Source organism: Onychomys torridus, chromosome 3 (assembly GCF_903995425.1).
Source record: "Onychomys torridus chromosome 3, mOncTor1.1, whole genome shotgun sequence".
NCBI lineage: Eukaryota > Metazoa > Chordata > Mammalia > Rodentia > Cricetidae > Onychomys > Onychomys torridus.
Genome location: NC_050445.1, coordinates 137,179,917 through 137,207,566, shown reverse-complemented (window position 1 = coordinate 137,207,566; position 27,650 = coordinate 137,179,917). Strand labels below are relative to the sequence as shown.

General features: G+C 47.0%; 1 protein-coding gene across 4 annotated transcripts; it reads left to right on the top strand.

Moving 5' to 3' along the window:
• Nucleotides 1-240: 240 nt before the first annotated feature.
• Nucleotides 241-25,922, top strand: A2ml1 (alpha-2-macroglobulin like 1). 4 transcript variants are annotated; one of them, XR_004944563.1, is made up of 25 exons: nt 241-400; nt 608-753; nt 1,519-1,668; nt 2,457-2,651; nt 3,630-3,723; nt 3,980-4,103; nt 4,418-4,646; nt 5,331-5,457; nt 6,977-7,098; nt 7,636-7,687; nt 8,272-8,355; nt 10,305-10,481; nt 10,643-10,724; nt 11,343-11,499; nt 13,861-13,935; nt 14,344-14,506; nt 15,918-16,129; nt 20,309-20,524; nt 20,735-20,862; nt 21,027-21,117; nt 21,639-21,707; nt 23,460-23,533; nt 23,772-23,874; nt 24,548-24,589; nt 25,489-25,922. XR_004944563.1 is itself a non-coding variant. In XM_036182771.1 (22 exons), the coding sequence occupies exons 1-21, from the start codon at nt 364-366 to the stop codon at nt 21,696-21,698; spliced, it is 2,721 nt and encodes a 906-aa protein (XP_036038664.1). In that variant the 5' UTR covers nt 241-363; the 3' UTR covers nt 21,699-21,707; nt 21,798-21,923. The 4 variants fall into 4 exon arrangements, 1 of the variants encoding a protein (XP_036038664.1); XR_004944562.1 differs by having other exon boundaries at nt 23,457-23,533; XR_004944564.1 differs by lacking the exon at nt 23,460-23,533.
• Nucleotides 25,923-27,650: the final 1,728 nt, after the last annotated feature.

Genomic DNA, 27,650 nt, shown 5'->3' with positions numbered 1-27,650 from the left:
GGATTATAAAACAATAAAGCTTGGAGATCCTAGAGAAGTTCCGGACTTCTGCTGCGAGGGATTTTTTTTTTTTTTTTTAATGCCATCTGTCCTTTGTTTCTTCCACCTTCTTTCTGGCTCTCAGCCAAGGCTCCACTTGGAGAAGAGCCCTCAGGACCTGTGGGCAGGCAGCATTATCTGGTAAGCAGACAGCTGCTAGGTGAGGTACTGCGCAGGCTCTAAAAGCGTGCAGAGAGTTGCAGTTCCCGGTGGGGATGCAGACATGCTCCGCAGGTAGGGGGCCCAAGGGAAGGGAACTGACTTTTGAGCTTTGGGTTTTTTTCTCTCTCCCTTCCATAGGTAACAGGGAAAGGGAGTTTGCAGATGGAAGGGCAGAAGCAGCTGAAGGTTAAAGAGAAAAGTGAGTGTGCATGCTTCTGGGAGACAGAGGTGTGGGGCGATCCTAGGGAAGAGTTCCTATGCTGGGAGGTGACTGGAGAAGAATGCTAACAACCAGACACTGGAGAGAAAGGGAGGCAGTGCAGACCCCGAGGCCCCACCAGACGCTGGAGAAGAGCCGTGCAGGTGGGTGTGCATCCTTGCTCCTCTGCCCCCTCTTCTTTTTCAGGACCAAAAAGCTCCTTCTCCGTCTCGCTGACCTTCACCTCCAGAATGGCCCCTTCCCCCTCCCTCGTCATCTACACCATATTTCCCGGCGGAGGGGTCATAGCTGACAAAATTCAGTTCTCCGTGGAGATGTGCTTCGACAACCAGGTAAGGCGGCAGTTAAGAGGAACTGGAAGAGAAAGCTCTTGTGTGTGATGAAGTTGGAGACCAGCAAGTTCAGCACAATCTGAGGAGAATATGGAAGTTGATGGAACTGGACTTGTCTTTAGTGTGTTAGATCTATGCTGAAATCTCTTTCTTCCCCCTTCTGGTCCTTCCCCTTCCCTTACTGGTCTCCCCAGTGCTCCTCCTCCTGCTCCCCCTTTTCTTCGTCCTCCTCCTTCTCTTTCCCCTTCTAAACCGACACCAGAGCTGGAGGCGGGTAAGATGAGTGTGAGTTCAGGGCCAGTCTAAGCTACGGTGAGAGCCCATCTCAGAGGCATGCTCCCCCTCTGTTCCAGTATTCTCTCCCTTTTTCTCCTTCTTCTCCGTTCCTTTCTCCCTCCTTCCCTTCTCTTCTCTTTATTTTTGTGACAAGGCCTTGCTATGTAGCCCAGGCTGGCCTTACATTTGGGGCAGCCCTCTTACCTGTCTCCCAAGTGCTGGGCTTATAAGCATGTGCCACCCCAGCTGGCCTTATTTATATCCCCGTCCCCCAGGTTTTTCTTCTAAACTTTATCAGTCTCCCCACATTGTGCATCTCTGTCATAACATTCTAGTATCACAGAAATATATGTTATCAATAATCTAACAGTGATGGAATGGGTTGGATCCCAGGCAGAGGCACGCTGGCTGGTGACCCAGGTCCCTTTGCTTCACCTGCTGTCCAGGATGACTGGATCCCCACTGCATGCATACCTTTCTCTTCCCCAGGTCTCCATTGGCTTCTCACCTTCCCAGCAGCTCCCAGGGACAGTTGTGGAGTTACAGCTTCAGGCAGCACCTGGGTCCCTGTGTGCAGTCCGGGCTGTGGATGAGAGTGTCCTGCTCCTCAGGCCGGAGAGTGAGCTGAGCAACAGCTCTGTGAGTGGTCTGGGACTGGCGTGGGGCAAAAGAGATGATGGAGAGAACAGTTCAGCTGTATCGGAGCACGGCAGTGGGCAGGAGTCCTAGGGAAATAAGAGCCCAATGAAGGGTGCTGGGAAGGCCGCAGAGGCCTTGAAAGTGGAGCCCTGTGTGGTGGTGGCACACACCTGTAATGCCAGCATTGGGCATTCAAAGCCTGTCGGTTCAAAGCCTGCCTGGGCTATATAGTGAAGCCAGAAAGGAAGGAAGGAAGGAAGGAGGGAGGGGAGGGAGGAAGGAGGGAGGGAGGGGAGGGAAGGGGGAGGGAGGAGGAGGAGGGAGGGAGGGAGGGATGGAGAGATGAAAGGAGGGATGGAAGGAGGGAGGGAGGGAGGGAAGGAGGGAGGGAGGGAGGAATGGAAGGAAGGAAGCAGGGAAGGAGGGAGGGAGGGATGGAAGGATGAAAGGAGGGAGGAAGGGATGGAGGGATGAAAGGAGGGATGGAAGGAGGGAGGGAGGGAAGGAGGGAGGGGAGGAGGGATGGAAGGAAGGAAGCAGGGAAGGAGGGAGGGAGGGAGGAAGAAGGAATAAAGGTATTTGAAGGACATAGTAATATGGATGCTGAGAAGAAAGAAGAGTGAAATAGGAAGTATGAGGCCCCAGGAAAAGTGCCGTAGAGGTTGCCATAGAATAAACAGAAGAATCCGTACAAGTGAATCGAGACAGCGTGAGCCGTGGCTGCAGAGTGGGCGTGGTCCCCAGGGGCTGCACTGAGTCCGGGCTTTTCTCCCCTCCCCCCATCGCAGGTCTATGGGATGTTTCCATCCTGGTACAATTTTTACCCCTACCAAGTGGCTGAGTATGATGAGTGCCCGGTGTTCGGCCCATGGGACTTTCCTCAACCCCTCATCGATCCTGTGCCCGGAGCGGGACTGAGCAGGCATTCCATCATCTGGAGACCCTGGTACTCTGAAGGCGCGGACCTGTTCACTTTCTTCCAGGTGGATGCCCTGATGCTTTCGTGAAAACAATGAAAACGATGGCGTGGGAACAGGGGAAGGGGACCCCACACCTAAGAAAGCAGAGCGGCTCATGCGGACAGGAAGGATGTGGGAGAGGCTGACCTGTGAGACGGTCTCTGTAGGCTCTTCTGCCTGGAGAACTTGTCTGCTCAAAGAACCACTGTGTGAGGCTGTCCTGGAACTGTTTCCAAGGCCCTCCCTCACAGGTGACACTTGAGAAGGAACAGTGGGGGAGTGACCCAGAGGCCTGCATTGTCATAGAAAGCAGTTTATACCTGTTTTAAGAGCAGGGCTTGGGATACTGTGTGAGCCAAGTCTGACCAGGAGATGTCCAAGGTCAGAGGCCATGTCGTCTTCATCGGAGTGTTCTTTCTAATGCTTGCCTTTCTGTAACACTTGTGTTTTCGTAGGACTGATTAAGCTGGTGTGGCCTCTACAGTGACATTTGGAAGAAGCATAAACATCTTTTTGTCGTTGTTGTTTTTTGAGACAGGGTTTCTCTATGTAGCTTTGCGCCTTTCCTGGATCTTGCTCTACAGACCAGGCTGGCCTCGAACTCACAGAGATCCGCCTGGCTCTGCCTCCCGAGTGCTGGGATTAAAGGCGTGTGCCACCGCCGCCCAACATCTTTATTTTTAATGACTTTAAGGCTGAGCTAGTTGGGCCTCACTAGTCACACTGAAGTCTCAGGCAATGTTATCTTCCTTTCCTTATGGTTTGGGGGATGGAACCCAGGGCTCCAAATGCCACTCATGTTTCTGTCTCTGAGCTGCACACCCAGACCACAAGTGACCTAATAAGCAGGCTGGTCTCCATGGCTGAATGCTGGGTGATAACCACCATTAATAACAAAAGGATATTTTGATTCAAACCTTTGAGGATGGAACTCCTTGGCTGTAGGTCTGGTCGTAAGGTAAAGCCCCCTTCACACTTCATGGTCTCTTTGGTGCTTCTCAGGACATGGGCTTGAAAATTCTATCAAATGCCAAAATCAAGAAGCCGGTAGACTGCAGTCACCTCCCTCCACACTACAGCAATACCATGGATGGAGGTGAGCTGCTGCTCTGGCCCTGGGACCCTGAAAACCCCCTCTGCCCTCGCACGGAGTCTGTCGCTTCAGATTGCACTGGGTGGGAGATGCAGGACGTGTCTCTCCAGGACGAGCCTGTGGAGCTTGGGTCCCTTATCTGTCGAGTCTCTGGCCACAGCTCTCGGTCCGACCTTCCCCAATGACCCTTGGCGGTCCTTTGCTTTGTATGAGCTCTCCCTTACCAGCAGTCTTCTGATTTCCAAATTTTTCTTCTTAGCCGCGTCAGCAGGTGGCGGTATTGCCCCAGAGACTGGGTTCGCATCGCCATCGCCACAGACCGTGGGCTCTCAGGTCCGCCAGTACTTCCCGGAGACCTGGCTGTGGGAACTGCTTCCGGTCGGGTAAGTGATGCGGTAGAGTCTTATTTCGAAAATCTCCGTGTCAGGAGCTCCTCCCTCGGGGTCCCAAAACAAGCACTCAGACTCATACCTCACACCCACGTAGTGCAGACTGCACGCTCGCCCCAAATCCACACTGATGCTTAGGACCTCTTTGGCAAGCCACAAGCCGCATAACCGCGACACCCCTTCTCCCGTATCTGAACATCTCCCTCACCCCAAGATTTACTTCCCGGTGCCTCTACTTTTCCGTTTGCAGATCAATTCTCTATGCTCTTCGGCCCCGCACCTCACTTGGGCTCTTGTTGTGTTCACAGTAACTCCGGAAACAAGGTGGTCCAGGTCACAGTTCCTGATACCATCACACAGTGGAAGGCTATGACCTTCTGCACCTCCCAGTCCAGAGGCTTCGGCCTTTCGCCTACTGTTGGGCTGACGGCTTTCCAGCCATTCTTTGTTGATCTGATGATGCCTTACTCAGTCGTTCGCGGAGAATCCTTCCGCCTTACAGCCACCGTCTTCAATTATCTGAAGGACTGCATCAGGGTGAGCGTGGGCATGCCGCAGCAGTGAGGCCCCGGAGCTGAAGGCCCACTTCAAGGCCATCCCTAAATTGGAAGCATACCAGATTTCCCTGGGAGACTGCTGCTGTCACAGGCCCTGAGTCCCTAGATCACCCTTTCCTCCCCCCCCCTCCCTTCTTTCCTTCCTTCATACTGTGAGTTGAACACATGGCTTCAAGCCCCTTAGCCAGACGCTCGACCACTGAGCTACCACGTCCCGGCATGCCTTTCCTTTCTTTATCTACATGTTTAGTCTTTGACAATTTCATTCGTGAGTATGTTTTAGTCATTCCCACCTCCCGTTATCCACTCTCACCCCGTTCCCACCTCCCAGCCTGCTTTTTACTTTTTATTGTTGAGAAAGAGTCTCACAGAGCTAGCGAGATGGCCCAGGGGTTAAGAGCACTGGCTGCTCTTCCAGAGGACCCGTGTTCAATTCCCAGTACCCACATGGCAGCTCACAACTGTCTGTAATTCCAGTTCCAGGGGACCTGACACCCATGGCAAAACGCCAATGCACAAAGTTGCTTCCACTGGCCTTGAACTCCCTCTGTGGCCCAAAGCTGACTTGGACTTGAGCTCCTGCCTCAGCCTTCCCAGGCCTTAGGGTTTCCAGGCCTGCACTATCATGGTCCACTCTCAGACCTTTTATGTCTTAATCCTTCAGATTCAGACTCACCTGGGCCCGTCAGATGAGTACCGTGTAGAGTCGCGGGCAGGTTTTCAGGCCTCCAGGTGCCTGTGTGCTGACGAAGCCGAGACCTTCCACTGGGATATCACCCCTGTCGAGCTGGGTGAGAGGAACAAGAGCCGGGAAGCCAACAGGATCCAAGTCCTCTGTGCTTTCCTGCTGCGTTTGCTTGTCTCTGCTTTCCTCCTTTTTATTTGCCTCTAGGCTGTGTGATAGGTAAATATGGGAAGGCTCAAAGGGACAATCAAATGTATCCAATCTAGAATATTCTGAGTGTGAAGGGAGAGCTTTTGGTATTATAACAGGACAAGGACCTACTGTGGGACAAGCACCATGCTGACTGGTTTAATGTACCAATCCATTTTTAGAAAATACATATTTTTTTAATTTTGTGTGTATGTGTACGTGCCTGAGTGTATATCCATGTGCCATGGGCATGTAGGAGCCTGTGGAGGTCAGAAAGGGACATCAGATCCCGGGAACTGGAGTTCTATATGGTTGTGAGTCACCATGTGGGTGTTGGGGACTGAACCTGGGTCCTCTACAAGAGCAGCTGGAGACGTTAACCACTGAGCCACCCTTCCAGCTCCTGTACTAACTCCTTTAATCTTACCAACCTACTGGCTGTCTCTCAGGGAGTAAAACCCGGCAATCAAAAGATGGCCTTTGATTGAATAGTTATACACTATTGGAAAACTTAATGGGTTGGAAGAACAAACATTTGTTTATTTATACACAGTCACATATATTCCAGGCTGACCTCAAATTCACTATGTAGCTGAGGATGGTCTTGAACTTTGGATCCAAGCCTCGAGCTCCCAAGTGCTGAGATTATAGGCACATGTGACCACACCTGGTTTGTGTGGCACTAACGTCTGTCATGATGCCATCAAGCTGCGAGCCAAGGCTGCAGTCTTACCTGGAGACTTGAGAGGAGATCTGCTTTCAAGTTCACGTCAAAGTCCCTGTTTCTGGCTGGCTCGTGGTCCGAACGCCACATTCTTAGGCTCAGCCGTGAGCTGGAACCCCCATTCCACGTCTCCCATGCGTCTTCTCTGGGCTGTTTCATCACAGAGCAACTGTCCTCCTCCAGAGCACATGGCTGTTCCAGTGTTCCAGTGTGCTCACTAGAAAGAACCTGCAGCCTTTGTGTAACAACTGGAAGAGCTTACCCATTACTTCTGCTCTGTCTCCTCACTAAACATGAGTCACATGGGCTGGGGACCTGTCTCAATGGCAGAGTGAGGGCCTGGTATGTGTCACAAGGTCCTTAGCACCCTTGGTACCCAAACTGAAAAATCCAAAAACAGAAAACACAAAACCAAACACCCTCCCCCACTCAATGGGGTCGCTCAAGTCAGCCCACACCGCAAAGGAGGTAACCATCAAAATGCAGGGCTCCTGCACCCTTAGAAGTCACCTTCACACTGCCTCCTCATCACCCAGGAATACCTGAGGAGTGCGGAATCCGGGCTGCACACCAGGCCTTTGAGCTAGAGCTTGCCCTGTTGACAAGGTCCCAGGTGACGGATGGGTCATGCCAGTCTGAGTCTAAAGGGGAAGAGGCCTCGCTGGCCCTCTGGTTGTTATGGTGACACTCGCCTTTCTTTGTCTCCCCTCAGGTCAAGTTAACTTCACTATTAGTACAAAGACTGTGGGCAGCGATGAACTCTGTGGGGGCCAGAAGGGGGTTGTCCCTGACAGAGGCTGGAGCGACACTGTCATCAAGCCAGTTCTTGTCAAGGTGAGTGTCTTTCAGGCTTGGTACGAGAGGTAGAGACGACACCCACACAGGATGCTCAATGCCCCACCCCGACCGTCAGTTTCATAGCCCTCGTGCTCTGCCTCCAGTCTGGAAATTTCTGTGTTCTACTCCCTTGGACCTCTTGTCTTAGCCCTTTGCCTAACCAATACCTGTGGCCTGTGGCCCGTGAAAGCGCTCAATGTGACGCCAGGCTCGTGGCAAACAGTCAAATAAATGGTAGCTTCCCTTACTCAGATTCATGACCTCACAGTTGCTTTTTTAACACATTATGAACCCCCTGGTTAACAAGTTTTCTAAAGGTTCCCCTAGCTGTAGGCTGTGTCTGGAAAGACGTTTCTAGAAAGAGCCTGGATTCGATCCCTGGATTGAAACAGGGTCCTTCTATGCTTCAAAGAGAATCTCCCTTCTCTAAAATTCTGAGGGAAGTGTGGGAGCGTGGGAAGGGCCTTCTGTCCTTCCTCCTGCTTCTGTTCCCATCATGCTGTTCATCTGATGCTCACCCATTGTGTCGTACAGCCAGAAGGAGTCCTTGTGGAGAAGACTCACAGCTCATTGCTGTGTCCAAAAGGTGAGAGGGCTGGGAAGATGCCCCGTGGGCAACAGGCGGTTTTCATACACAAAAGGAGGATGATGCTGGATGTGGTGGTGGAACCTATAATCCCAGTTGAATGCAGAGGCAGGAGGATCACCACAAGTTTGAGGTCAATTTGGTCTAAACTAGAGTTCCAGGCTAGCCAGAGCCACATAGGGAGAGACCTTGTCACCAAACCAAACCAAACCAACAAAGCAGAGACATGTACAGGACTAGAAGGGAAAAGTGAGTTGTTACCCCTGCTGGGATCAGGAACTGAAAGGCAGGATTTAAAAGAAAGAAAGGAAGGAAGAAAGAGAGAGAGAGAGAGAGAGAGAGAGAGAGAGAGAGAGAGAAAGAAAGAAAGAAAGAAAGAAAGAAAGAAAGTCCTAAGCAGCACATGTAGGACTCCTTGAAATTTATTGTCAGCAAAAATCACTGTGAATCGCCTTAAACACAGCTGCATGCCACCCCATAGAAAGTACTGGAGAACACTGGGTATAGGAAACCCTAGGTCACAGAACTTGATTCAGAATCCCATGATTTCCACCACCCATGTCACCTTTTCTCTGTGGTCACAGGAGAGGTGGCTTCAGACTCTGTCTCCCTGGAGCTCCCTGTGGATACTGTTCCCGACTCTGCCAAGGCTTACATCACTGCTCTGGGTAAGGGGCTTGCTCAGAAAGGACAGAGTGGACCAGAGGCTGCAGGCACAGTGGGGCAGCACGTGGACCTGCAGCAAGTGTCCCGGATTGAAGGAGTGAAAGAAGGAAAGTGGATCCTGTACAAGAGCAGTGCCCCAGATAGGATTACAAACCTAGTTTCAACTGAAGGCGTTGTTTGACGCTGGGGGTTAAGAGCACATTCTCCTCTTCCAGAGGACCAAGCGACCACGTCAGTTGACTCAAAATCGCTTGTAACTGTAGCTTCAAGGGATCTAGCACACTATTCAGGTTTCTGAGGGTACCTGCACACACACACACACACACACACACACACACACACACACACACACACACACTTAATACATCTCTTTTTAAAAATTGAAGGAATTGAGGCAAGATAAAAATGAAATCTTTTAAACAATGAACTTGCTGGGGCAGGAGGAAGCTCGCTGTTACAGATGTGTGATGTGTATTTGGGTTTAGGGTATCTATAAACTGGGTAGAGAAAAGATGTTTGCTGCGGCCATTTAACAGTGAAGCATTTGTGTTCAGTTCAGAAGGTAACAGCCGTGTTCGCACAAACAGTGCACAGGGCACTCTACTCCTTTGGGAGAACAGTGGAAGTGAGTAGACCTGGAGTGTGATGTAGTCATCTCGCCACTGAACTACGTGGCTGGAACAAGTTCACACACAACCCCAGCCTCCTTTCCCCTCAGTGAAACAGTAACCACCATTGGGGACCGATGGGGACTAAGATGTGCTCTAGAGGTGTCACCACACTATCTAGCACCTGGCAGGAGCTGGCACTGATCAGCACTTTCTTCCTTCGCTCACCCTCTAAGATTCCTTCCGGGTCACTTTCTCTGTTGTGATTGTGATGCGTCCGTAACTCTGCGACTCTGTTCATTTCCCTGGTGTCTTTTTCCTTTCTGTCTCTGACAGATTCCTTTCACACCGTTCCTATCATGTACCTATTCGTAGATTTGAATTGAACCTGACGTCTCCAACATGAATGAGTCACCATATCCTGCTAGCTGGCTTACGGGGCGGGGGGTGGGGGGGGGGGGGGGGGGGATGGGGTGTCCTTTGTCAGTAGGTGTAACTTGGAGAGAGTATCCATATTATGAGTGTCTGGGAGGAATGCACCCTTTAGGGGGTGCATTTATGTGCAGTTGAGGAGCCTATGTATTAAGGCTAAGTATGGTAGATTTGTATGCAACATCTCTGGTAACCTGTCCACTTAAAAATCCCTGTACGCCCTTGGACACCTGCTTTCCTGAGCTCCTGTACCTTTACGCATCCAGTATTAGAGAACTGTGTTAGACTTGTTTGTAAGAAATGTAACTGTTTCCTAATGCTGGCCTCTTGACTATCAACCCCTGTTTTGCTTGTTTGTTTTGTTTATGTGTGTGGGTGTTTTGTCTGCATGGATGTATGTTTATTGTCTGGTGCCCACAGAGGCCAGAAAGCGGGCATCAGATCCCTTGGAACTGGAGTTACAGTAGCTTGTGAGCCACCATGTAAGTCCTGGGAACTCAACCCAGGTCCTCTACAAGAGCAGTCAGTGCTCTTAACTACTGAGCCATCTTTCCAGCCCCTACCTGTGAGCTCTTTAAGGTAGAGAACATGTTGAACTTAGTGTTTCTCTCTAAAACACACAGCGAGCTCTCACTAAATCTCAGCTAATATGTATTTGTAAATGTCACAATTCTTAAGAATTCCTTCTGGCCAGGTGGTGGTAGCACACGCTTTTAATCCCAGCTCTCAGGAGGCAGAGACAGACAAATCTCTGAGTTTGAGGCCAGCCTGGTCTACAGAGTGAGTCCCAGGACAGCCAGGGCTATTACATAGAGAAACTCTGTCTTGGAAAAAAACAAACCAAACCAAACCAAGACAACATTTCTTCTTCCTTTTTCACCACATGCCTTACTTCTCTATCTTCACGGCAGGAGACGTCATGGGCACAGCTCTCCAACACCTAGACGGTCTGGTGCAGATGCCCGGTGGCTGTGGGGAGCAGAACATGGTCATTTTTGCTCCCACCATCTATGTCTTGCAGTACCTGGAGAAGACAGGGCTGCTGACTGAGGAGATCAGGTCTCGGGCAGTGGGCTTCCTGGAGATAGGTAAGTCAGACCTTTCTTCATTGAACACCCTTCTGGAAGGTTTACAATAGGTCGATAAGCTAGGGAGAAGCTTAGTGTCTGGAGTGACCCACACCCTTGAAAATCTTGGCGACGTGAGTTGAAGTTGTCATGAGGTCTAAAACCACATCTTGGTTCCTCAGGGTACCAGAAGGAACTGATGTATAAACACAGCAATGGCTCATATAGCGCCTTCGGGGAACAGGATGGAAATGGCAACACATGGTAGGTAACACTGCCTGCTTCCCACCTGGCTCCGTACTCCAGAACTTCACTCTTGAAGCACCCCCTCTCCCCCTCTCTCTCTCTGCAATCCCCTCCTCTTGAGCTCAGTGTCTGCTCTTCTATTGGTTGTAGTATTAAGGCAACTCTACCTGGTTAAAAGGGAGGTTTATTTTGTGGGGTAACTTACAAGTAAAAGGATAGGTTACAAGGTCCGGGAAAGGTGTAGTACAGTCCAGCAGTGTTCTCTGGAGAACTCTGCTCGATCTAGCTCGATCTACCTCCAGTATCCAGGAACCAAGAGATCGGATGTGACATCTGGATCTCGGGTCTTCAGGGGTCCTCCCTTGGCCCCGCCTTGTAGGTGTGACAGTTACTGAAGCCTCAATGGGGGTAGTACTTTCAAAGCTGGAACAGCTACCCACTACACCTTTCAGCACTGCTTAGTTTTGCTCACACCTGGTCAAGTCCCTCACTCTTTTCCCTGGGCCTTAGTTCACCCTTTTCTAGGTTTCCAGGGCACTGTGTCTTGGCCCCTTTTAGAACCAGAACAAACTGGGATTGTGCGCCGTTGCCTGGAGATCCCCACTTCTTGCTCTGCTTTTTTCTCCACCCGTGCAGGTTGACAGCCTTCGTCACTAAGTGCTTTGGCCAAGCTCAGAAATTCATCTTCATCGATGACAAGAACATCCAGGATGCCCTCAAGTGGATGGCGGGAAACCAGCTCCCCAGTGGCTGCTATGACAATGTGGGAAAGCTGCTGCACACCGCTATGAAGGTGGGGATCTGCCGAGGGGTCTGCAGCCCCTCCCCCCCAGTACCTTTTCAGGTCTATCCCTGCTGTGGATGGTCTTGTGGGTGCTTACCAGTCTGGTTGTCCGTCTTCACGTCAATAGAATGAGAAGCGTCTCCAGAGTCTAGTGTTCAGATCAAGGGCATCAGCATCAGCTGGGGATTTGTCCGAAATGCAAATCCCGGCTCCTACCCCAGACAGTGAGTGGAAACTGGGAGTGAGAACCAGTGGCTGAAGTTTCAGACCTCTGGACCAGACAGTCTCTGGGTCTCTTGCTACTGCCTCAGGCTCGAAGCAAAGCCATTTCACAGTGTCTTTTGTAAGAGGTTTGCTCTGTACCAGGTGCTGTTCTCAGCACTTGTTGGATACTTAATGTTTACAGCACACCAGAGAGCCGAGTACCCGTATGCTATTATTAATCTCATTTACAGATGAAACAAAGGCCCAGAGATGTGGCAAACTGTCCACACTGTAAGCCAACGAGAGGCAGGGCTAGAACTTGAGACTTTGCAGCCAGACTCCCAGGGCCCTGCCCTACCCCTCTCTGCTTCCGCCTCCTGTTAAAGACTTTCCTGTTGCTCTGGTGCGCTACCTGACAAAATCGTGGGAGGGAGGGAGGGAGGAAGGAAGGAAGGAAGGAAGGAAGGAAGGAAGGAAGGAAGGGTTTAACCTGGTGCACAGTTTGACGGTCTTGTGTCAGGGCAGCCATGGCATGGGCGCTTGAGAGGCCAGTTGGCCACACTGTATCTGCAATCAGGAAGCAGAGAGACATGAACGCTCATGCTTAGTTCATTTCCTTCTCTGTATGCCGTCCAGGACCCCAGCCCGCAGACTGTCCACCATCAGGGTGCTCTTCCCACTTTCACTAACCTAGATAATCCCTCATCAGCATGCCTGGAGTCAGCATGTCAGGAGGCGTATCTCCCAGGTGACTGTGTATCTCGTCAAGTTGACACTTTAACAGTCACACTCCCCAACACAGGGCAAGGTGCCGGTATGTGGAACAGCTTGCCTGTTTCACAGCACCCCCAGAGAGAGATCTGCATAAACTTGCCTGGAGGGGCAATCCCCATGGCTATTCTAAGAGCTGGACTAGGAGTAATCCTGAGCACTGGAATCACATCCTCATGCCGATCCTGTCAGTCCCTGTCTTCCTCCTCTCTGGATGCTCTGTGGCAGCCTGCTTTCTGCCACTGGTATTCTGGCCCAAAGTTGCAGAGGTGTTAGTCCATAGTTGCGTGGCCCCATCGCTTCAGACCTGGGTGGAGGAGTGCATCAGGTGGAACCTTCACTGAGTGGAAAACAGGAAGCAGAGACACGGACTGGAAGGGGGCGGGTCTTATTGTCAGGAAGAGGAAAGGTCCTATTGCCCTGTTCTAGGGCACACCTCTAGTAACCTAACTTCCTCCCACCACCCAACCCCGAAAAGTCCCACCACCTCCCCATAGCACCAGAGACTGGGAGCCAAGCCTTCAGCACACGTGCCCTTATTCTGGGGTGCTGTTGGCGTGTACGTCAAGGAACACAACAGGAGTTGACTAGAACAAGAATCCAGAGTTTGAGGCTAGAGAGATGGTTCAGAGGTTAAGAGCACTGACTGTTCTTCCAAAGGACCTTGGTTCAGTTCCCAGCATTCACATGACAGCACACAGCTGTCTGTAACTCCAAGATCTGACACCCTTACACACATGCATGCAGGCAAAGAACCAATGCATATAAAAATAAAAATAAATATTGAAAAAAAAAAAGATTCCAGGGTTTTGGTTTTTTCTCCTTCTTTCTTACCGGAACCAAATAGCCCATTAAGAAACTCATCAGGTGTCATCAAGTTCAGTGGTTCTGTACAAAAACACCAGATAAACTCTGCAACTTCACATTCCAGATTTACAGTGTTTTAGCTGCGCCTCTGTGGGCAAGCCGTTTCATGTTTTTAAGTACTTATTTCCTTCTCTATGGAATAAGGATAATTTAGAATCCGTAGTTTTCCAGATTTCCGAAGCTCTTTCTAGGAACGGTGTTGAATAGGGAAGGTTACATTTCATCTTTCCTGGATAAGGGTCTGGGCTTGTGTTCCTGGGGGGTGGGGGGTAGGGTCCCATGAGAAACTTATTCCTCCACCTTTAACCTCTGATCAAACCCCTCTTAGAGTTTCTAATTGCCCACCCAGCTGATGATCTCAGGCTGCCGCCTCCTGTGGCTTCCGTTGAAGTCTTTCTTACCTCCTGGTGTGTCCCAGCAGTCAGGGCTGTAGAAACCGCCTATGGAGATGGTTTCTTCTTCAATCTGCGAGTTCTTCTTGGAGGTGTCGCTCCAGCTCTGATGTCCAGTCTCTCTGCTTCCCTCTAGGGTGGTGTTGATGATGAGATTTCCTTGACTGCGTACATCACAGCTGCACTGCTGGAGATGGGAAAGACAGTCAATGTGAGTTTTCAAACTCCTTGTCATGCCTGTTCCTAGACACATTTATTCTTTTTTGTTCCTATTCACCCTGTCATTATATTTTATATTTTATTCTCTCTCTCTCTCTCTCTCTCTCTCTCTCTCTCTCTCTCTCTCTCTGTGTGTGTGTGTGTGTGTGTGTGTGTGTATGTGTGTGTGTGTGTGTAGATTAGAAGACAGCTCACAGGAGTTGGTTGTCTGCTTCCACCACATGGGCTTTGGATAGCCAACTCAGGTCATCAAGCTTGGTGGCAAGTGACATTATCCACTGAACCACTGGCCCACTATTCACTCTGTTAAAGTCAAGGAAGATATGACAGTACCCTTATTGCTTCCCATCTTATTTATGATAGCGCCTTATGAACTTAGTTGTTCATCTTGTCCTTTTAGGACTCGATGGTGAGACGAGGTCTGCAGTGCCTCAGGAAATCTGTCGCCACCACTAACAACCTCTACACCCAGGCCCTATTAGCTTATACCTTCTCTCTGGCTGGAGAAATGGAAATCAGAAGTGCTCTTCTTCACAAGTTAGATCAACAGGCCACGGTCTCAGGTATGTTGGTCATGGTCGGCATTCTCTGGAATTGTTAAAGGTGTGCTGTGAGTTAGCCATCATTTTCTGTGCCGTCCTCTGCCTCACATATGTTAAAATTTAGGGATTGTTTTGGTAGAAGTTGAATCACAAGCTCATCATTGGGAGTTGTGAGAGAAAGTCCATTAAGTCCTTAAAAGACATCACTGCATATTCGGAACATGGGAATGCATCTGTTGAAGTTGGTCAGGGTTACTGGTGACATAGAACTATTTTGGAGATATTTGGTCTAAGATCAAGTTGGGTATATTTAGAATAATATTTGAAGTTATAACAAAGTCGTAAGTGAAACATCAGTACATTTTCTTTATCTACATATGTAGAATTATATTTCCAGGCAGAAATTTAATCTCAGCTTCCATCTATGTGAACACCAATCCCATACTGTCCTCTTCTAGGAGCTCAGGATAGATTTTGTCTTGTACATGACTCTCGTTGAGACTGGGCAGGACACACCTGTTCCTCACTAGATTGATTCATAGTGCTTGTCCCTTTCATGTTATCTTGAATGGTAGCTCACATGTTTCTGCTTTGTTCTTCCAGTTAGATGACCTCAATGAGTTATTCATTACCTCAACTTCTCTTTAAACGGTCTTCTCCCACTCTCTCTGTCCATGTGTTCTTTCAGGTTATCCGTCATCAAGGTTGATTTTTGCCCCTGGTTCTACCTGATTGCCCTATCAATATGTTTTATTTGACCACTTTCATTAGCATATTTTCTTCTATGGATACATATCTTACTTTTTTTTTTTTTTTTGGTTTTTTTGAGACAGGGTTTCTCTGTGTAGCTTTGAAGCCTGTCCTGGATCTCGCTGTGTAGCCCAGGCTGGCCTGGAACTCACAGAGATCCACCTGGCTCTGCCTCCTGAGTGCTGGGATTAAAGATGTGCGCCACCACCGCTTGGCTCACATCTTACCATTTTTGTTTTCAAAATGGCCAGCCTTGGCAGAAGTGAAGCAAAGAATGAAACATTACTGAAATCTTGTTCAGCAGCAACAAGTGCCCCCAAGCACATAAAATTCTTATCAGAAGTTTTTGCCTACTTATTTGTATCAGCATCAGAACCTTTCAACTAACAAGAATGGTTCTCACGTATTTCTGCAGCAAGAACATTTACTGACCTTCTAGCTTCACCTTAGGGAGTTATGTGTGGTTGTTTGCACATTTGCACGCGCATACACACTCACACACACACACACATCATACATACGTAGGGCTAACTGAACCAGCTGATTCTGAGAAGTATTTTCTAACCCACAATTGATTCTTGGCCGACACTTCTCCACTTTAAGGTATGATACTTAGTAAGTGAAAATGAGAAAGTATGTCAGCTCTTGGCCAACCTTTACAGCGATTCTTTCTTCTCTGTAGGGGAATCCATTCACTGGAGCCAGAAACCTGCCACTGCAGGTGCTAGTCCTCGGTCCGAGCCTCAGACAGTGAGTGTAGAACTTACAGCCTACGTGTTGTTGGCTCAGCTCACCAAGAACTGCCTGATTCAAGAGGAAGTAGCCAAGGCCACTCGCACAGCGGCTTGGTTGGCCAAGCAACGCAATGCATATGGAGGCTTCTCTTCCACTCAGGTGAGCGGTCTGCTTTTCTGACATAGTCAGGTACACTGTGGACATAGAGAAATATCTCCCTTGCCCTCTGGGTTCTTATAATCTTATAGAAATGGAGAAAAGGCATATGAAAATATACAGAAGGATTAATTAGGTCATGTGAACATGTTTTAAGATCAGCCCACCAGAGACTACCACAAAGGCACTCTTAAAATAGAAAAGAAAGTCCTCATTGCTGGCTGGCAGCTGTACTGGGAACTTGCCAGAATCCTGCAGCTGAGCCTTGCAGCCCTTTGTCTTTTATGTACACAAACCATAGCCACGTTGTCACAATTAGCAAGAAGCAGAACTACAGAAACCAAAAAGCAAAGTCAGTACCTTTAGGAACTTTTCTGGAATGGTGGACTAGGTCTTTGATGGATTAGGTCTTTGTTTCCATTTTGGCAGGTGTATGGGGCCTACATGCTGGGTTTTAAGGTCAGAATGGTGTCTCTAACATGGCGTCAGTTATGCTAAGGTCTGGAGGCCTGTTACAATATGAGTGATCCCAGGCGCATTTGGTTTTCTCTTTGTGGAGTATTTGGTGGAGTAACCATGTGGGCTGGTTAGTTCTTGTCAACTTGACATGTGGGCTGGTTAGTTCTTGTCAACTTGACACAAGCTAGAGTCATCTAAGAAGAGGGGTCCTCAACTGAGAAAATGCCTCCATCACATTATCTGTAGGCAAGTCTGTGGTGCATTGGCTTGTATAATGACTGATGTGGGAGGGCCCAGACCACATGGGCAGTGCCACCCTGGACTGGTGGTCCTATGTGGTATAATAAAGCAGCCTGAAGAGCCAGGCAGATCTCTGTGAGTTCAAGGCCAGCCTGGTCTACGGAGCAAGATCCAGGACAGGCACCAAAATTACACAGAGAAACTCTGTCTCAAAAAAGAAAAAGAAAAAGAAAAAGAAAAAGAAAAAAGAGAGAGAGAGAGAAAGAAAGAAAGAAAGAAAGAAAGAAAGAAAGAAAGAAAGAAAGAAAGAACGCAGCCTGAGCCAGGTGGTGGTGCATGCCTTTACTCCCAGCACTCAGGAGGCAGAGACAGGCAGATTTCTGAGTTCAAGGCCAGCTTGCTCTATAGAATGAGTTCCAGGACCACCAGGGCTACAGAGAGAAACCATGTCTTGAAAACCAAACCAAAAACAAAGAAAGAAAGAAAAAGGAAGGGAGGGAGGGAGGGAGGGAGGGAGGGAGGAAGGAAGGAAGGAAGGAAGGAAGGAAGGAAGCCGAGCAAGCCAGGAGAACAAGCCAGTAAGCAGTATCACTCCTTGGCCTCTGCTTCAGCTCCTGCCTCCAGCTTCCTTCCCTGCTTGAGTTCTTGCCTCAATGATGGACTGCAATTTGGTCATAAAAACCAAATAAACCCTTTCCTCCTCAAATTGCTTTTGGTCATGGTGTTTATCATGGCAACAGAAAGCTAACTAGGACTCTATGTAAATAGGAATAGGAATCCATAAGTATGGTAAAATTTATGTTAATGAATTATACAGCTTATTGGGGATCTGTATAAATACGAAAATTGAGGGTTCATGGGCATGTTCCCTTCTATTATTGCAGGTATTGGAAAGTTAATAAGATATAATCTCTACTCCAAATATTTACAGTTTAGAAGGAAAGCTAGGTCACATTTCATATAAAGGAAGGAGCGCACATCTTTAATCCTAGTACTGGGGAGGCAGAGACACAGAACTGATCTCTGAGTTCAAGGCCCAGCCAGATCCTTTCTCAAGATATCATATAAATGAAGGAGGATCTGGAACCAACACCATAAAGGTGCAAACTTTATCAACTTGAATAGAAAGATTGTGTGTGTGTGTGTGTGTGTGTGTGTGTGTGAGAGAGAGAGAGAGAGAGAGAGAGAGAGCTACATGCCTAGTTCAGATTTAAAAAAACAAAAAAAAATTTCAAGAGAATTGTTAAAAGAGAAGGATCTAAGCAGATATATAAAATTTTGGTGGGCAACTATTGAAAGGAAAAAGAAATGATGTGAACAGAGACACTGATCTACTAGGAAAACTGTTTTAGTTGGAGCCAATGGAACAGAAGCCACCTTATAGAGCTTCTGTCCATTATTATGGCAGGCCTTGAATGGCAGGCTTCAAGCTGGGATATAATTCCAAGAGGTTAAGGTAGCTTGTTTTGTTTTATAAACTTTGCTTCAAAAAGATTAACCTGTTGCTTGGTAATCCAGAGGAAAGAGACCCAGGACTTGGGGACCAGGAGACTGTTTCGTTAAACTGGAGAGTAGCAGGAGGAGATAAAGGAAAAAGATAGAATTTGTGGTAAATTCGAACGCATCAAAAGTTACCTTAGAGCTCAGTGGTAGAGCACTTGCCTAGCATGGGCAAGGCCTTGGGTTCAATCCACAGTGCACTCATTGCACAAACATACACGCACACATATGCACATATGTGCATCTTATCATAACAGGATAGTTAGTTATTAGTGCATCGTTCTGAAAATTAAACATCTAACATGTAAAAATTACTCAAATGAAGAAGAAAATGTATTTCTTGTCTTCATGGAAATTATAAATTGATTTATTGAAATTAGTGTCATGCTGGGTGGTGATGGCACATGCCTTTAATCCCAGCACTTGAGAAGCAGAGGCAGGTGGATCTCTGTGAGTTCAAGGCCAGCTAGTCTACGGTTTTTTTTTTCTTTCTTTCTTTCTTTTTTTTATTGGATTTTGTGAGACAGGGTTTCTCTGTGTAACAGCCCTGGCTGTCTTGGAACTCACTCTGTAGACCAGGCTGGCCTTGAACTCACAGATATCCACCTGTCTCTGCCCCCTAGTGCTAGCATTAAAGGTGTATGCGGCCACACCCAACCAATTTAATGGATTTTTTAAAAAGATGTGGTGCTGTGCCTTACTTCAGAGAACTTCTTTTGTTGTTTTTCCTTAGGAGATTGAAAATGATTTTTATTTATTTTCAATTTTTGCTGCTGGGGACTGAAACCGGGCCTTGTACCTGCTAAGAGAACACTCTGCCAGTTGGCTACACCTCAGCCTCTCAGGGACATTCTTAATCAGGAAAGACGTCTTAATGCTTAGCCCTAAGTAATTATAATATATTGCCAAGCAGTGAGAGAGAAGTCTTTAGAACTGTCAGTGACAAGTGCCTATCAGAATTGTTTTTCACTAAAATCCTTAGTGATTACAAGAAGTCTCTCTCTCTCTCTCTCTCTCTCTCTCTCTCTCTCTCTCTCTCTCACACACACACACACACACACACACACACACACACGTCCTTCTGTTGGATTGCTGCAGTGTGTTGAAGCAGTAATGATCTTGTGGTTCCGGCTCACAAAGGGCAGCCAGAGCTGTACAGGGGAGCTTGTTTGCAGCCTCCACAGGGTTGTGTCTCATCTTCCTACTTCACAGGGCGGCAATGCTGTCCAAATACGCATGTTCTTTCCGTCTCATTGGGATGTGAAAAGTGAGGTCCTTTATTCTGGAATACGTATTTTACAATGTCAAGCGTGTACAAATTCTCACAGTAGAGAGCAGAACATACCAGTTTTGCTTGCCGTCTCATTTTCTCCCTCTTTATCGTAATCTATATAAATGCTTTTTTTTAATGGAAAGCTTCAAGCTGTACAATAGGATGTGCTCTGAGTGACAGTCCGTCTTATTCAGAGTTGAAGAAAAGATATCATGTGCCTCAGTAGCTAAGAAGCCTTGGACTGAAAGGAAAGATTGTCTAAGGGTCCTGGTGCCCTCTCCAGCCAGACAGAGGTCCTCACACAGATGACTGCAGAATAAATAACTGCAGAAGGTATAAATTTCCTAGGACCGTCAAGTTATTGCTAGTTCCTCCTCCAACAAGAGAGCCATAAAACATACAATGAGCCATTATCCTCTTGATTCTAGAAATAACCCCTTTGAAGCTAAGTTCTATCTCTAAGTATGAATTCACCAAAATGGCCAGATGACCTTAAGACTGTTCAATAACAACTCGTTAGTGATGATTTTCTATAAATGTAAGTTGTCGGGGTTTCCCTATCAGCTTCCCCAGGAGAGGGGAATATAGTTCTCTATATACTTAGGAGTGCTGCTACCAAGCCGGCTTCAGCCCCCAGGCACTGGTTACAGGTCTTCAGGTTTATTTGCATGGCTCACAGACCAGTAAAGCATGTGCTTGTTTTACTTCAGGATACTGTAGTTGCCCTCCAAGCGCTTGCCAAGTATGCTGCCGTTGCCTACACGCCATCTGAGAGAGTCAGCATGCTTGTAAAATCCACTGAGAATTTCCAACGCACTTTCAACGTAGAGTCTGCCAACCGACTGGTACTGCAGCAGGAGGCATTACCCAGCATCCCCGGAGTATACACTGTGGAGGCCTCTGGCCAGGGCTGCGTCTATGTGCAGGCAAGCTGAGGGCCAAGAGAACGGAGTGCACAGGAAAGCAGTGTCAGAATTCTTACCTCGAACACAATCGCTCACTTCCCACTTCCTGCCTCTGCCCTCCCTCCCTCTCTCCTTCCCTTTGTGTGTGTCTCTCTCTCCCTGGGAAAGTGGTCTGAGGTGCACAAATTTGAAGTCCTTCTTTATTCTGATCTTGTTATCTCTTTCCACCAGACGGTGTTGAGATACAACGTTTTCTCTCCTAAAATTCCGGAGACCTTCAGCCTTCAGGTGGAAACGGGAAAAGCTAGTTGTAAAAAACTCGCTTTACCTCGGTCCTTGACTCTCGCAATTCATACCAGGCAAGGAAAGCTGAGGGCATCTGGGTCTTGGGAACTGAATTTGTGTGTGGAGGGGGTGGGTGGAGTGGGGATGTGCATACATCCACACACGGGTGTATGATGATGCAGTGTAGCAAGAGTGGAAATAGTAGGTTGACAACAAGTCTGCTTCTTCCTGCCCTCAGTTACGTGGGGAGCCGCAGCTCTTCCAACATGGCCATTGTGGAAGTGAAGATGCTGTCTGGGTTCAGTCCCATGGAAGGCACCAGGCAGTTAGTAGGTGGCTTCTTTTTATTTATTTAACTGTCTCTTAGAGAACCTAACCTTATTGATGAACCAAAACCCGGTGAAGTTGGCATCATCCTAGATATCTATCATCTACCCATTTACAACTCAAGATCGGACATCAGAAAGGGCTGTTGAGTGAGGTGCATCGGATATATAAAGTGGGAGCAGCATTGGTTTTGGTTTCTATTCTTATCCTGTGCTGGGGTTGGAACCCAGGGCCTTGCACATGCTAGGCAAATACTGTACACGTGGCCTACATGCCTCTTTATTCTGGAGCACTTGAAACTAGCCAGAAAAAGCAGAGTCATGTTGGCTATCTACAACATGTAGAACATACTGGAATTCAAAGGTGTAGTGAAAAGGAAAAAGTATACATCCTTGTTAGTATATGGCTCATGATAAGACTGAAATGTTGGGAGTTTAAAGTTGAGTAAAATACTTTACCCCAGGGATAGTCAAGAGCCTGGTTCTGGCTCCTAATCTCTTTCTTTCCTCCTTTCCAAATCTAGCTTCTGCAGCAACCCCTGGTGAAGAAGGTCGAGTTCAGCAAAGACACACTTAACATTTAGTTGGAGGAGGTAGGTGTTCAGAACTAACCAAAGAGCTGGATTATGTGTGTATCCACTGGCTTCCCTTCAAATCTGCATGTCCAAGTGTTCTGTACACAGACAAGCAGGACCTGGGAGTGCACAACGTGAGAAGGGGTCTGCTCCATGATGTGCACCACAAAGCCAGGTACTGCCTCTACAAGCAAATACCCTCCCACAGACGGATACCCTGAGCTGTTTACACCATTGAGGTTTCATTTTTTTTTTTTGTTTTTGTTTTTTGTTTTTTGTTTTTTGTTTTTCAAGACAGGGTTTCTTTGTGTAGCTTTTCGGCCTTTCCTAGAACTCATTTGGTAGCCCAGGCTGGACTCAAACTCACAGAGATCCACCTGACGCTGCCTCCCGAGTGCTGGGATTAAAGGCGTGCGCCGCCACCACCGCCCAGCTAAGAAAATGTTTTTTAATTTAACTTTATATTCTCCAACATTTCAACTTTATAATATATTGAAACATGAAGTGAGATATGTATTAATGAATGCCTATGCATATGCATTCCGCTTTTGCACACCAGCATGTGCTTTATCCTGTCAGCCCATCTCCATTCTTTCTGGCCAGTTTCGAGTGTTTGGTAGCCACAAGCATCATTGTGATTCTAGATTACAATACATGCTTAACAGCAAAGCCTTTATCCAAAATAGTGCTCTGAACTCCAGGTTTTAGCTATTGGCTGTGTAGCTTTGGGCAAGCTGTTGAAAGTCTTGGTTTCCCTAACCATGAAATGAGGTATTGGTAAAATACAGATAACTATATCTGTCCTAGAACTATTCGATTTTTATTCATTTATTTGCAGTGCTGAAGGTTGACCCAGTGCCCTACCACTGAACTGCGTGCTAATCCTGCAGCGCTCTTGAGAGGATTAAGTGATTTAAGACTATAAAAGTATTTGAAGCCAGGCGGTGGTGGTGCATGCCTTTAATCCCAGCACTTGGGAGGCAGAGCCAGGCAGATCTCTGTGAGTTCGAGGCCAGCCTGGTCTACCAAGTGAATTCCAGGAAAGGCACAAAGCTACACAGAGAAACCCTGTCTCGAAAAACCAAAAAAAAAAAAAAAAAAAACCAAAAAAGTATTTGAAAGGATTACTGACACAAAATAAGCCCTCAATATATGTTATATGTCCATATTATTTTATTTTAATGCTAAGATTAATTTTAATTGAACTTGTTTTCATTTCAATAAAATTAGAAGTTTCCAAGGACCTAGTAACAGTCTAAAATTTGATGTGATTCTAATTTTCATCAAACTTTGTTACACATGGGGAATAAAGTCACCTTTACTTTTTATTTTTTATTTTATTTTTTCGTTTATCGAGACAAGGTTTCTCTGTGTAACAGTCCTGGCTGTCCTTGAACTCGCTTTGTAGACCAGGCTGGCCTTGCACTCACTGAGGTCTGCCTGCCTCTGCCTCCCAAAGTACTGAAATTGAAGGCTGCGCCACCATACTGGCCTAAGTCACTTTTATTTTAAAGTCAACAGGGGAGAATGTACCAAACTAAAGCTTACTTTTACTGTGAAGATCCATGTCCCATTTTCAGCCCTCTGTCCAGCTCGTCCATCTTCCGGAAAGACACATTGGTTTGTCTGCTTGTTGTAGTGCAGAAGATCACACCCGTGACCTCACATGTGCTTGGCAAGCATCCAACCACGGAGCTATAATTCATTTTAGGTTTTTTTTTTTCCCTCCCTCTTCCCTTTCTCCCTCTTCCCCTCTTCTCCTTGAAGCAGGGTCTTGCTGCTCATCTTAGACTCTTGATTCTCTTGTCTCAGCCTCCTGAGTGCTTGGACTCTGGGTGGTGCAGGTACATATCACCATGCTGTTACCCGCATGGTTCATTTAAGTTGTCTTTAAATGCATTTTTGTTTTTTGTTTGTGTAAGGGTGTGTGTGTATGTGTGTGTGATGTCTGTGCCATGTACCTGTGGGTGCCCATGAAGGCCAGAAGGGTGCATTGAATCCACTAGAGCTGGAGTGACATATGATTGTGAGCCATCTGTCTGGCCCCCTCATTTTAATGTGCTTGATCTGTGTTCCCCACAGCTCAGAAAGAAGACTCAGACTTACACTTTGACCATCAGCCAAAGTGTGTTGGTGACCAACCTGAAACCTGCCACCATCAAAGTCTATGACTACTACTTGCCAGGTGAGTATGGAGAGCTACATGCATCTCCCAACACAATTTTATCTCACTTTTATGGCTTCTTGCTCTTAATTTTACAAACACTTCTTCCCAAGACAAGCAGCATGCAATCATATTACCTGACCTAAAACATCTTTTTTTTAAGTCATCTAAAAAACTATAGCTGACCAGTCCAGTGCTTGACTAGCTAGCATTCACAAGGCCCTGTGTTCAATCCCAGCACAGGGGTGGAGGTGGGGGTGAAGGGAGCCAGGCATGGTGGTAGATACCTGTAATCTCAACACTTAGGAGGCAAAAGCCAAAAGATAAGGGCTAGCTTCAGCTACATAGAGAGTTTGAGGCCAGCATGGGCTATATAAGACTGTTTCAAAACAAACAAATGAAATAAAATCAATCAGTAATAAAAACGCATCTACAGAAGAGGTATTTTACATGCTGTGGTCTTTAGACCAAAGGAACAAAGTAGACCACTATTCTCAAGGAGCTGATGAGTGCTGATGTTTCTGATGTAGTCAATAACTGATGTAGTTAATAATTCACCCTAACACACAGTGTTAGTGATTGAAAGTGCTTGTCACTCTAACGTGCTCATGACGACGGAGACATCTGAACATGGATAAAGCAGAACTTTTACCTCTGAATTCTCCCAAGAGTAACATGTCAATTCATTTCACAGATGAGCAGGCGATGACTCAGTACTCTGACCCTTGTGTATGAGGTGAGTCCAGCAGAGAAAGAAGTCCATTTGGGGGCGGAGTGGTAACATTCAGAAGGAAGAGGACTTTTGGGCAGGGGAGAGAACTTTTTTGAGATACTGTTACTGTCTTTGGAACATTTTTTGGTGAAAGTGTGCTTCCATGAGGTCTTGCTATGTGACTCAGGCTGGTGTTTGAACTTGAAGACCTCCTGCCTCAATATCTCAAGTGCCAAACTGTCCTTAACTCTTGAGGAGAGTACGATGTCTCCATAGTTCACACCAGAAAAACCAATAGTGGCATTTATGTGATGGTTTCTATATGGTTATGAGTGTATTGTAAGGGTACATGTACATATGTCTGTCTGTCTGTCTGTCTGTGTGTGTGCCTCCTGTGTGGGAATGGGGCAGAAGACAACATTCTGCCTTTTTTTTTTTTTTTGGAGACATGGTCTGTCACTGGCCTGGAACTCATCAAGCAGTCTAGGTTGGCTAGCCTGTGGGCCCCAGGGACCCTCCTGTCTCCACCTTCCTATCACTGGGAATGCAAGTGTGCAGCGCCACACCTGGATTGTTTTTACATGAGTTATGGGAAATGAACTCAGTTCCTCATGTCTGAAAGGCAAGCGCTTTGCTGACTGAGCCGTCTTCACAGACTCCTTGTACGACTTTTAAAAACAATATTTTTTCCATTGGCTTAGAAAACAGATGGATTTTTCCTAGTATTTTTACATAGTATGTCTTCATTGTACAAAAATACTGGAAGGAAACTCAAGACAGAAAGAGTAAAGAGACGGATGAAGAGAGAGAGTAAGGATGAAAAGCCTGAGGTGACATGGGTCCTAGGTCTGAGAAGAGCACTCCTCGGTAAGTAAGACCTTCATGTCGTCTGCTGTTCATTTACTTGCTTGCTTGATTTTCAGGATAGAAGCTGGAAGGGGACTAAGTGAACCCTCCGCGACATCGTGAACATGATTTTCCTCCTGAAGCAGAATTCATTCACTCACTCAATTTGGGTCTCTGATAGGATGGATGGCAGATGGGTATGCCTGGACCTCAGACTCTGCTTTCTTATGGAGAGGTGGGGATACTTTCACACAGGAGACTCCACAAGGCAGGGTCGCAGTGGAAGAGAAATGGCCATTCTTTCATCCATTCGGGGACTCTCAGAGTGCGGTGGCGGTAGCTGGTGGCGGGAAGATGAGCATGTCTCCTGGAGGTGAAATCTAGGGAAGATGGGACTTTGGGAGTAGGCTAAAAAATTAAACTTTTGAAAGGCTATCAGTGTATCTGGCTCTGTGTGTTTTTTGGATGCTGGGGTGGTTTGAATAAGAAGGTCCCCTATGAGGCAGGCTTATGAAGCCTTGTTTTCCTGTGTGGCTAACCAACTAACTGAACATCATGTATAGAAATACCATTCTAAAATGTGTTACTTTTATAATAAATAGGAAAAACTTGTAAGATTTCTTGATTTTAATTTTTCAATTGATTTGCATCAATAATATGAACATAAACACACAAAATTAAAAATAAGGCCATGGGTGGGGGGGCAGTGGTAGTGCACACCTTTAATCCCAGCACTCAGGAGGCAGAGGCGGACAGATATCTGAGTTCCAGGCCAGCCTGGTCTACAGAGTAAGTTCTAGGACAGCCAGGGCTACACAGAGAAACCTATATTGAAAATTAAAAAAAAAACAAAAAACAAAAAAAGAAAAAGAAAAAAAAGGTTAGGTATGTGGCTCAGTGGTTACACTCAGAAGGCACAGAAATGAACAGAAAATGGGGCATAGCTATAAAACCCCAGCCCCCTCCCCAGGGCCCCCATGCTATCCCCATCCCCCAAGTACCACATTCTCCAGTGAGGTTCCATCTTCTAAGGATTTCATGCTCTTCACACGTGGCACCACTGACTGGAGGCCAAATATTCAAATATATGAACCTGTGGGACATTTCATATTCAAATCATAATATGCCTATATGTGGATATAATTTCCTAGCTAAGGAATTCTGAGCAAAGAGTCTAACCTACCTACAGCCTAGTTTCCCTTGTAAACCAGGAGAGATAATATTTGCCTCCCATGGCAATGCTAAGAGCAAGTAGAATCATATATGTAAGAGCCAATGGTACATTTGGGAGACAGAGAGTAGAGGAGGACTCAAGAGTTTCAGGCCAGCCTGGACTACCTCGTGAGTTCCAGGACAGAGACTAGAAGCCACAGGGAGCTGAGGTAGTTTATCACCCCACCAATTACTCCTCCAGTCTCCAAAACCTCTGTTATCAGATTTTCTCCACCACTGGACTGCTCTTATTTCATCAACCACAACCAAACTGGCCTACAAACTTCAGTTGGGAAATCTACAATAGTTATACTAGAGGAGGGTTCATAGAAACGGTTGCCAGTGACTGCTACTGTGATGGCTAAAGTTATGTTTTAAGTTATGGTTGGGGTGCAGGTTGGAGAGACGGCTCAGTGGTTAAGAGCACTGGCTGCTCTTCCAGAGGTCTTGAGTTCAATTCCCAGCCCACATAGTGGCTCACAACCGTCTGTAATGAGATCTGGTGTCCTCTTCTGGTGTGAAGGCATACATACATACATGCAGAACACTGTATACATAATAAATAAATAAATCTTTTTAAAAAATGTTGTGGTTGGGTGAATCACCACAACATGAGGAACTGAATTAAAGGGTCACAGCATTAGAAAGGTTGAGACCATCCTCTAGTCAGTAGGTCATTGTAGGAGATGTTTCCAACTGTTTATGACTTTTACTCTTCTCTTTTTTTCTTCCTTTCTCTTTCCCTGAGCCCCATTCCTCCTACTGTTACATCTCCCAAGGCCCAGAAGCTGGCCTAGTATATGAAATCTGGGTATCTTTACCTCTTCTTTGTAGTCTACCATCAGCCCAAACCCCACATACCCACCCTGCTTTTCTGTTTGCCTCAGTTTCCTCCCCCCCCCCCCCCCCTTGTGCATCCCTCTCCTCTACTTCCCATCTAACCACCTGATACTTATTTCCGGTCTCACCATGACTGCTCACTTCTTACCCTCCCACTCACATCAACATACTAAAACGCATAGGACTA